This window comes from Manduca sexta, chromosome 19 (genome assembly GCF_014839805.1).
Source record: "Manduca sexta isolate Smith_Timp_Sample1 chromosome 19, JHU_Msex_v1.0, whole genome shotgun sequence".
Classification (NCBI taxonomy): Eukaryota; Metazoa; Arthropoda; class Insecta; order Lepidoptera; family Sphingidae; genus Manduca; species Manduca sexta.
Genome location: NC_051133.1, coordinates 9,985,776 through 9,997,816, shown reverse-complemented (window position 1 = coordinate 9,997,816; position 12,041 = coordinate 9,985,776). Strand labels below are relative to the sequence as shown.

The 12,041-nt window shown below is 37.5% G+C and overlaps 1 protein-coding gene across 1 annotated transcript in view; it reads left to right on the top strand.

Annotated features, from left to right (window-relative positions):
* LOC119189777 (probable JmjC domain-containing histone demethylation protein 2C) overlaps positions 1-12,041 on the top strand; it is an 80,934-nt gene that overhangs the window by 49,360 nt on the left and 19,533 nt on the right. Inside the window, exons 2-3 of the mRNA XM_037440344.1 lie at positions 2,744-2,893; positions 4,065-4,178. Of these exons, the coding sequence (XP_037296241.1) occupies positions 2,744-2,893; positions 4,065-4,178 (264 nt within the window). The remainder of the gene's footprint in view (positions 1-2,743; positions 2,894-4,064; positions 4,179-12,041) is intronic.

Here is a 12,041-nt window from a genome sequence, read left to right as displayed (position 1 = left end):
AAGCAGCTACCAATAAATAATGCTACAGTGTACACAGAACGTCAAGTCAAAATACGATCACACGTCAGCATGAGACTGAAGAAATTAGATGTTAAGTTTCGTCATATTTAGTAATAAGAGTTGGTATATCATTCAAACCTCACGACAGTGCTTTGAAATCTAAATACGTACCCATTACTATGCTTTGTAAACATCCAATATAATCTTGTGCTATTGTTAACGCGTTATATACAAGAGTCTTGGCGCCTGAATTCTCTTACATTTCGCAATTTATACACCATATCTTGCTTTAGACAAGAACACAAATGTTTAGCACGTCGTATAGTTGAGATTGCGTAGGCATGTGTGCCTTCACCCACAGAGACAGGTTTCGCGGTGAAGATACTCTCGTGTGTTGCAGGTACTCAGAACACATTATACACTGGTAGGCGAATTGGGTGTTTTAGCATTTAGTATTTGCTAGAACCTGAAGATAGGTTTGTGGCTATTACGTGGTAGCTCTTAGACCATGTAGTTTGTAAAACGTGTGTTCTATTTACAAGTTACTGCATTAATCTGATGTTGTTTCTCTGTTAGCATCTAACAAGTAATAACTAATCAAATGCTTTATCCGACATGACAACTTCTTCACTGTTCTAACATTCCTATATTAGTTTCGGTATTCCAGCAAGTTTAATAGGAAATTCGAGTACAGATGATATCCAAATGGAGTAAAACAAGATACATTATAATCAAGATGCATGAACTAACCGCACGACCGTATACGTATGTAAACAAATAAAGGCAGATAGTTTACGCGCATACTCACGCGAGCAGCAAGGTCGTCATCCAACACTGATGGCGGTAGGGCTTCGTACGAAACTGGGACGCGACGAGCCGACGGCACGCCATGTGCCAGCACGCCGCACGCCACTCACGTACCAGTTAATTACTCTTTGTATTATCTTGATATCTTCAACGTTTTATATTCGTTTTGATACGTGGTACGTAGGCAAATTGCGTTTGTGACGTGCGTAAGGATTTCGTAATTTTAGTTATAGCTGATGTTAAATTACTGATTAACTTTATGTTACTTACTGAACATAAGATGATAGTTGATTGGGTGGTGTAAAAGGGGTTAATCCGAAAATGGTAATCAGTATGTGTTAGCCATCATATATTTAATGTTGTTTTTTAATGGCTGTGCTCTTTAATGTTTCTAAATATGCGTTTAATAGCATATTTTTAATAAATTTTTGGACTCAATTACAGAATCATAGTTTATACAGTTTGTTAATTCAATCCAATTTCCATCCATAATTAATAATGGTGTAATTGTAGTGCATGCGCTGTACGGCAGCGCTCTGAGGTCTTGGGTTCGGATCCCAATCCCAATTCGAATTTGGGTTTTTCTGCTCAGTATCAGCCTGGAGTTTGGAATTTGTGTCCGATACGGCTATAGGTTCGCCCCATATCACATCATGGGGCAAAAAGTGGGTGCACTGGTTGCGCCTCTAGATATCCCTTCAGAGATAAATATGTGATGTGTATGTAAAATGATATAATTTATATAATGCCACATTTCCATACATAATCATATGTCTATGCAAAGAAAATTGCATCCGTGAGGTAATAAGAAAAAACTTGTTTAGAAGCTTTTTTATTTTCTGGAACACAAATAAATCAGCCACATCATAAATGTACGAGTAACGCGTCTAACAATCTTGACCATAGACAAACTGGTCGGGGAACAAGTATTACCAGTATTGTCCACGCCGTATAGATGGGACTTGGCTGGACATGAATTCAAATTGTACAATTTTAAACTATATTATTGCTTCAAGTTGTGATAGTTCTTCAGCTTGAGCTTAGAGGAGTTCAAAAATCAATTGATATTTGATTTCAGTCGTCACATTCGTGCTAAAAGGATTTTTGAATTTAAATAATGTGTAGGTACTTTTTTGAAGATTTTGTAGAATGACAAAGGTTTACTGTATGGAAAGGAAAGGCCGCTGGGGTGACTAAACAAGGGTATTGGGTTATTTTTCTTCAGTAAAAAATTAGCATTACCTTCCACTTCATTATTTTCTATTCATTTAAGAATAAACTCTATAGCTACTTAATATTGAGGCGTAGGTTTTTATTATAACCAGGAATAATGATCCACAGGAATGCCAACGCCCAAAACTCAACCAGATCGGCCATTTATAAAATTGATCACGTTTCTTATTTTGAGACACGCCAGTAAAGGAAATAATTAACGGCGATATTTTCTTAAGCTGACATTGGTAGATGACTAAATTAACTATAACGTAAGAGTTAGACGCTTAGGTAATTAAATAAGCAAGTAACTATTATTAATCTCTCAGGCTTAGGCCGATACGCAATAGATGTTGTCACAAAAGAAACTTTATACATGGCGGGAAAAGTACGCAGTGTACTCAGGTGTAATAGTGCTAGAAAGTTGATTTGTTATTGTTTTGTTCTTTTTCAACACTATGTGTCCCTTTCGCACAGCGCCACGGGCGGGGTTCGAGGATTGATTATGAAGTTCTACCCATGTCACGCCATCTAGCAGTCCACTGTGAACTAAAAGGACTTGACAAATCTATGTAGTTCTGCTACTCGATTAGAGATGGCGTTTTATAAATTTTCATCAACAAAAATATTCTCGAAAATACATGGTCCATTATTATCATAATAAAATACAAATATCGAAAGGAACTGATAGATTTTTTAATTATTATGTTTGTGTTTGTTACAGGTGTTAGTGGAATATGATGGTGTTGATTGGCAGCGGCGCGAGTGGGTGGCAGTTTACTCGCGTAGGACCTTTCGAGTGTTTTTAGTGGAAAGAACTCTTGTTTGGACACCTAGAGTGGTTGAAGGCAGAGAAGTAAAATGGCCTGCTTTGGTAAGTGTATTTCATTTCAGATTTTACTGAACTTGCTTTATACTTGATGTATGGGAGTTACACTAGATGGCGTTACTTACATCAAAAATGGTATTTAATATTTGAGGAAGTACTGTACTTATAGAATCCATTAACTAGGTATGAAATAATGTAAATTGAGATAAAAATAATTACAAAATATTTATTTTTATGAATTATTGTAAAATGTTCCTTTTAACTACTTCAATACTTTTTTACTTTTTTTGTTGCTAATTCGATTATTAGCTTCTAAAACGAGTAACGTGGACATTAAATACAACAATCTAGATTTACAAAACGGCCTCTGCCTATGCATGAGACCATTAAACACACCCGCATGTTTAGACAAAGTGTATAAAATTCGAAATGTCGATAATTTGTGTAAATATTTTGTATTTGGAGCGTGCACGGCCACGTTTCTCGTGTGATGAAACACCTCTGCGTGACGCGTGTCCCAGATCAACTCCATTTGTGTTGAATTCACGCGCGCGCCCCTGTTTTGTATGGATATCACGTTCTGTCTGTCTGAGGTCAAAACAAATTTGTCTTTTTCGCGTCGAGAGCAAAATCTTTTGGTGTTGTATTCATGTGCTTTTGGAGTTTGTAAATTTGATTTGATGATAATCACCCCTAGTTATTGTTTAATTGGTTTGAGGCTTATTTAAATTTTTGTATTTAATTAATCATTAGAAAAAATCATATTTTTAAAGATTCACATTTTAATTCTTATTGGATGGTCCACATTGTAGAGTCTAATTTAGGTTATAGTGATTCTAAACTTCAACAGATGGCGCCACGCGTCTTATACAAACTGTAATGAGTTTAATTATGAGCATTTAGGACGTTTTTTTTCTTTAGTTTTGTAAATCAAATTGGGATTATTGAAGAGGAATTATCATGGAGTTCATATGCGACAATTTTAATTTCTTAGAGGATTCTTTATTAATTTAAGATATTTCAACTTGTACAATGTTTGAAATGTAATCCATTTAGGACGATTTTTTTCTTTAGTTTTGTAAATCAAATTGGGATTATTGAAGAGGAATTATCATGGAGTCCATATGCGACAATTTTAATTTCTTAGAGGATTCTTTATTAATTTAAAATATTTCAACTTGTACGATGTTTGAAATGTAATCCAATTCTTTTTCAGACATTCACGCCACTGTCAGCTGACCTGACACTGCAGACAGACTCGCAGCCAGTGGAATACCTTCATGATCAGCAACTACAATTTCTCGATTACGCCAACCTCCAACCTTATCAGGTACACGATACACCCACAGTACTAATTACTAATTACTAATATGATGATATCCCTACGATATTTACGGACGAGACTCAATGATACATTAAACATTACCTCCTTTTCAAATAAGCAATACGTGTGTTTGTGTGATCGTAAATACACCAGGGGCCGTAGCAAAGATGTTTTTCTATAATCTTTAAAGCTAATAGAGAAAAAAATTACGAGGAAGACAGGTCCTATCGATAAATTTGTCACTAGGATATGTCATTCTCATACATAACGTTAGCGTTAACTGTAGTGTACTGGCTGGTACGTTTTTCTTAATATAATGTTTTGTTTCAAAGAAATGTCAGTTTGTAAATAAATGGATTCCGAAGTACAAACTCAGAATATTATTTCCATGTTTTCTGGAATTCTACAGTGGCGACGAGGAAAATTGAGAACATATTGTATGTAAGTTATCTCGGAGGAAGGGTATAGCGTGTTAAAATGTCGATTGGAAAAGTATCAAAATTCGACGTACAAAATGGTACGTGGTCAACATATATAGACCGACTGGAAATGTATTTCAAAGTAAATAATGTGAAAGAAGACATGAGGTTACCAACTTTAATTGCTGTAATGGGCGAAGAGGCCTATGAACTATTAGTCAATTTATCCAGTCCGAAAAAACCCTCAGAATCCGAGTACGAAAAGTGGTGGAGCAGATGCGGAATCATCTGCAACCCACACCATCGCCTCTAGCGGAGCGCTATAAATTTAGGCAGAGGAGACAAGAAAGCCAAGAAACTGTTGCCGTGTACGTGTCGGAATTAAAAAAATGGCACGTTATTGTGAATTTCGAGCAAATTTGAACGAAAATTTAAGAGATCAATTTGTCTGTGGGATTAAAAGCGAGGTGATTCGGCAGCGTCTATTTGCCGAAAACGGTATTCTGTCTTTTCCGGAAGCGGTGATGTTGGCGAGCTCATTAGAAGCGGCGGAGAGAGATGCGGCGGCTGTGATGGTTCTGAGTGCGGAAGTGACGGAATCACCGACGACTGCAGAGGGAAAAGTGCACTTACTCGCGTCGCATGAGCGTGCAAAGAAGGCTCGTGGCGGTCTTTTTGTTCACGGAAATAGCGGATCGCGGACAGGGCACAGAGTCCGCAGCACAGGTTGTGGCCGATGCGGTTCTATAGATCATGGTAATGTAGACTGTAGGTACCGCGACTTCGTATGCGGAAGATGCGGAATTGTTGGTCACTTACGGCGAATGTGCCGATTTGTCGCGGCATCGAAGACTCGAGCAAGTGAAATACCAGCGGTGGCAAGATCTCAGGGTCGCACAGGAATACACCACGGCCAAGCCAATCAACGGGAAAATGCCGAAGAGCAATCGGATGTAGAAGAGAACCTTCACCAGTTATGTTTAAATAATTATAAGGCGGTGAGTTTGCCCATATACATTGATGGTTGTACTATACAAATGGAAGTAGACACGGGTTCAGCTGTGTCATGCATTAGTAAGAGCACCTATGATGCGTATTTTAATCATCTAAAACTGAAGCCGCACAAGATAGTTTTTAATTTTTATAATGGTGTAAGTATAAAACCCATAGGGGTTATTAATCCGCTAGTACGTTACAGGAACAAACTAAACGATTAGAGTTGTTTGTAGTAAAAGGAGGTACTACCTCACTCTTAGGAAGGCAGTGGTTAACTGAACTACATATCAAAATACCACTATTTACCAATACGAATGTAAACCATTGTAATGTTGATCGGACTCATTTTAATAAAGAAATAAACTTATTATTTGACAGATATAACAAGCTGTTTGATGGACGTTTGGGCCGATTCACTGGCTGTAAGGCGACGTTGAAATTACGGGAATCGGCGGTACCGGTGTTCCATCGTGCGCGGCCACTGCCTTACGCACTGCGCGACCGTGTTGACGCAGAGTTAGACAGAATGCTGCGCGATGGAATAATCGAGCCAGTCAATTGTTCCGACTGGGCGTCTCCTCTGGTACCGGTAAATAAAGCGGATGGCTCTCTGAGAATCTGTGCGGATTATAAGGCTACTGTTAATCCTATGCTATATGTAGATAGGTTTCCGTTACCGAGAATTGATGACTTATTGGTGCGCCTAGGCGGGGCTAAATATTTTTCTAAGATAGATTTATCCCAGGCCTATAACCAGATAGAGTTAGATGAAACAAAAAATATACTGTGATAAATACTCATCGCGGCTTATTTCAGTATAATAGATTAGTTTATGGTCTAGCGTCTAGTGCGGGCATTTTTCAGCGCATAATGTGTGAATTAGTAAAGGGAATTCCTAATGTAGAGGTATTTTTAGACGATGTGATAATAGGAGGTAGCAATAAGGAGGAGCATTTGGCCGCTTTAGAAGCAGTGCTTGAGAGACTTTATATTAAAGGAATGAAATTGAAAACCGAAAAATGTGTTTTCTTAGTTGATGAAGTAAAGTATTTAGGATACGTTTTACATAAGGACGGCATTAAAACCGACCCAGCGAAATTGGAGGCGATTGATAAAATACCTAGACCGAGTAATGTTACGGAGTTGCGATCTTTTATAGGACTAATTAACTTTTACGCGAGATTCGTAAAGAATATGAGCACTATATTAGTACCGCTCTACGAATTATTCAAAAGGGCAAGGTTTGGGTTTGGTCGGCCGAATGTGAACGTTCTTTTAGTAAAATTAAGCAGTTAATGATGAGTACAGAGGTTTTAGCGCATTACGACCCAAATAAGCCTCTTATTCTGACTTGTGATGCGAGTGCGCGTGGAGTTGGAGCGGTGCTATCGCAACCGGCGGCAAGCGGGGCGGGAGAGCGCCCAATAGCTTATGTATCGCGCACTCTTACCGACGCGGAAAAGAATTACTCTCAAATACATCGTGAAGCGTTGGCAATAATATTCGGGGTCAAAAGTTTCACCAGTATTTGTATGGGCGTCATTTTCTCTTGAGAACGGACCATAAGCCGTTGGTATCGATCTTCGGCCCTCATAAAGGAATTCCAACGATGGTAGCTAGTCGTATGCAAAGGTGGGCTATCATTTTATCTGCTTATGATTTTGAAATAGAGTATGTTAGGTCGGAGAGAAATGGTGCCGACGGGTTGTCGCGTTTACCGATAAATAGTAAGCAAGATGTCACTGTGCCGGAACAAACTTATTTGCATTTTGTTCAACAGGCTTTATTGTTAGATTATAAAGAGTTAAAACTACAGACTAGTAAGGATCCGGTTTTATCGAGGATATTGAGTTTTTTGCGCGATGGTTGGCCAAGAGACTGTGATATCGAAGAGTTTAGACCTTATTTTAATCGGAAAGATGAACTCTATGAAGAATTGAGTTGCGTGTTGTGGGGCATAGATTATTGATTCCGGTGAAGTGTAGGGAAAAGTTTTGAGGATGCTCCATGAGCCCCATATGGGTATAGTTAAATCCAAGGCTATGGCTCGTAGTTACGTATGGTGGCCCGGACTTGATGAAGAAATAGAGCGCATGTGTCGTAGTTGTGAGATATGTGCTGCTCAGGCGGATGCTCCGCCGCGGCAAACTCCGAGTATGTGGCCGTGGCCGAATCATCCATGGACCAGGCTGCATTTAGATTTCATGGGGCCCATATTTGGGAAAACATACTTGATCGTAGTGGACGCTACATCTAAATGGACGGAACTTTTCCATATGAGTAATACAACAGGACCGAAGGTCATAGATAAGTTATGTGAACTTTTAGCAGATGGGGCCTACCCAAGCAGATCGTTACGGATAATGGGCCCCAGTTTACGTGCAATGAGTTTGGTAGTTTCCTTAAATCTAATGGTATAGATCACGTTTTTCGGCGCCATATCATCCTTCCTCAAACGGTCTCGCGGAAAATGCAGTGCGATCCTTAAAGAGGGTTATTAAGAAAGCAGTGCAGGCTAAGGAAGAAGTTGATAAAGCACTTTATACTTATCTTTTACACTATAGAAATACTGCGCATTCGACTACGGGAGAAAGCCCTGCAATGTTAATGTTAGGTAGACGGTTACGGACGAAGTTAGACGTTTTAAGGCCAGACAGGGAGAATTTTGTAAGGAAAGCTCAGCAACGGCAAAGTGGAGCTAGAAAAGGGGTACACAGATCTTTCGTTCAGGGTGAAGAGGTATGGTACCGTCAGTATTTGAGTGGAGACAAATGGGTCTCAGGCAAAATTCAGAGATGTTTAGGGAATACTGATTACGAGATTGTAGGCAGCCGGGGAGAGTTAGTTCACAGGCATATAGACCAAATTAAAAGGAAGTTTCATAAAAATGAAAACCAAATTAGGAAGGAGAACGCTAGTTTATCCCTAGCGATTCCAATGAAAAGGGTGTCTCAACTTCCTAGTGCAGGATTAAGGTCAGCACTAGGTTCAGAGCCAGCCACTTTATCATCGGTGCAGGGGCAGAGAGTGTGCGATTCCGCAATTCATACTCCGGTCAGTAGACCGATCGCGACGCGGTCTCCGTTAGTGGAACTTCAGGGTAGTGCCACCCCGGTATCACCTGAATTTCAGGACGCCTTACCGTATGAGCCAACGACTCCACGTCCCAGGCAACGCCCTATTAGGCAGTGTAGATTAACAAACGTTCCTGATTATAGAATGTGAGGTATTATCATTTTAAGTTGTAGAGTTGAGTGTTTTGTTAATTTAGTATGGAGGAGTGTAGTGTACTGGCTGGTACGTTTTTCTTAATATAATGTTTTGTTTCAAAGAAATGTCAGTTTGTAAATAAATGGATTCCGAAGTACAAACTCAGAATATTATTTCCATGTTTTCTGGAATTCTACATTAACGATTGAAGGAAGGGGTCTTAGCTACGACCCCTCCATCTAGAGACAATGGCAAAGCGAACAGAACTTTGTTTCCGTTTAGTTTTTTCTTCCTGATTTTGATATGGTAAGTAATTAGGCTTTAAAATAATGGGGTAGGAAAATTATTACATAGTCTTTAAATATGTGACAAATTTCACAGATATCCGTTTTGTCATTACCGTCAAAGCAAAAGGGATACTAGAACATAATAATTAACACATACAATAATAATCAAAAAGTGGAACATACGAATTGATTTTCATTGTTACAACGATAAGATCATTCGCGTAACTTCGAAATTATATTTTTAAAATATAAATACTTTAAGAAACTAGGTATTGCGTAAACCCGTACTTATCTCGTGAGTAAATCCGACAATGTAAAATCTAGATGGATTAAATACTCTAGGTAGGGTCTTGTGTTGTAAACATTGTGATGAAAGGATTACACTTTTGATTCACGAAGCGATTATTATGTTGAAAAAATAAGTCACGGCATGTTTAAAGTTCAATAACACGAGGTGTTCACACACACACACACACGACTATTTATCCAGTAGATACCTACGTTATTATTGCAACCACTTTTCGCCATGTATATTGGTCTCATAAGCCATGATATGGTAGGGCGCGAGTCTATAATCATATTAAGCAAGAATTCCAAACTTCGTGCTGATATTGAGGAAAAAGCAAATGCTTTATATTACTTTATCCGACCACAACCATGATCTTATCATACACGTACCACAATAATTACGCCATTGACACAATTTTGGTATTTAAACTATGCTTCTATTTTCTTTATTCGACTATTATTCTATTATATACTTTAAAAGAGAGGTTTGATTTTTAGTTAACAGTCTGGCGTACGGTAAACAGAGGCCGTAGTCAACACGTGTTACGCTATCGTCATGTTTAGAAATGTATATGTTAGCGACAGTTTTGTCGATAAGATATGTCAGTCCCATACATTTTTTTTCCATTAGCGTTAACGACTGTAGAAACGCATCTTGGCCTCGGCCTTGATATCTCGACTCTATTACGCCATCAAATATTTATGACCACTACGGATTTACGAGCCAATTGTTCTATGTCTATATCCTAGATTAGAAATCTCAATACGGACAATATAATTTTATCTTAATATGTCTATCTATACTAATATTATAAAGAGGAAAAGCCTTTGCATTTTTAGGATTAAAGGGGCTAATCTCTGATAATTCTGAACCAATTTTAACAATTCACTCATTCACTAATAAGAAGCTAGATTACTCCCGAGTAGGTACTATAATTTTTATCTTAGGAAATATTTATCCCGGAAAACCTTTCACGCTGGCTAAAGCTTATCTAAACAATTTTTACGTATAATAAAATAGAAACAGTTGAAGCAGCTTTATGTTTTACAATAATTAATAACATTTATGTGTCTCATCATCTATTTAAATTCATTGAGCGTCCATCTCGACCTAAATGAAGTACCCATATACATATAAAGGAAAGACCACGCGTAAAGTGTAAAGATTTTACCATTTACTAGTCACACTTACGTAAACATAATTCCTAGAAATTGATAAAATGTAAAATACTAATAATTGCATTCACAAGTAACTATATTGCGGTGATTGCGGTTTTAATGAACCAACTCTCAGTACTCAATGCATTATATTCCCTTATATTTATTTATTGTCATTAATTCCATATTGCGTCACTAAGTGTTTAGTGTATTAGAAGTTAAGCAGCCACAGTATGTGCTATATAAAACCACACATACGTAGATATCTACAATCGGATGTTTTACGTCGATCGAGCACGGCGCTCGGCGACTCTGGAACGTGATTTGCATGAATCACCTACATCGCACGGATCATATTATTCTTTAATGGCATGACTCATTTCTTTGTATTATGTAACGCGTACTAGGAAACAAAACTGTTATTATCTACACTGTCGTTTTTATCGAAGATGCTTAGATTACGTTGAAATAATAGAAATTCCGTTGTGCCGGATTATTGACTGTGTTTATTATACCTGTTTTAATGTCCGTTGTGGTGGGAAAACCTGTTTATTATTATCTTATGTTAATTTAACATTCTCCGTGCATTGCATTGCGTTTTATCTTGACTATAATAGAAGTTGTCTATTGCGACTTGTTTCTATGCGTATATATTATACCCTATTGGTATTTCCTGTATGATGTGACGCTTTTTTATTGTACTTACAATTAGACTACGTAGGTTAAACAATTTTATTTATTTTATAATTTGCCCATAAAATATATGAAAGACCAGTTTTGCCCGCGGTTCCGCCTGCGTGAAAACAGTCTTGCAGAGGTAAAAAGTTACTTATAGAACTCGGGAGTAATGTAGCTTCCTATTCGTAAAAGATTTTTCAAAATCGGTTCGGTAGTTCCAGAATTTAGCCCCTAAAACCTACAAACTTTTCCTCTATATAGAGGAAAAGTCACTTTTACTTATGTCTGAAGATAGAGAAGTGAGTAAAAATGGTTTTACTAATAATATAGTAATTTTGATACAAGTCTCTTTGAAACAAGAAATTTTATTCTATTATTTTTTTATCTTTTAATATTCTATGAACTTATTATTAACTGTATTGAAATTGAATTTAAAACTTGGACAGCACTTAATTAGTAGTTTCTCTGTCTAGTCTTGCGTTCATTACTTGAACATATGTATCGACTTTGACATTGTGCAATGTGCATGTTCGTGAAAATAAACACATTTTTTGCACCATGCAACGCAAATTCCGCCACACATTTGTCTATTTATTGTAGACAGGTGTGTTTTAATTAATTGTAAATGAAATTTGTAAAGAAATTATAACGTGTTTGCATTTGACGTTATATTTACGTATAACACATGCCTTGTAGCGAATAAAAATAGGGTTATATAGTGTCTATACGTAATTAGATTACAATATACGAATGTTATAAACATAGTTTAGTTATCTTTATTGTTAGCTTTATTCGACTACGTTAGGGCTAAACTAATAATATGGTTTCTGAAA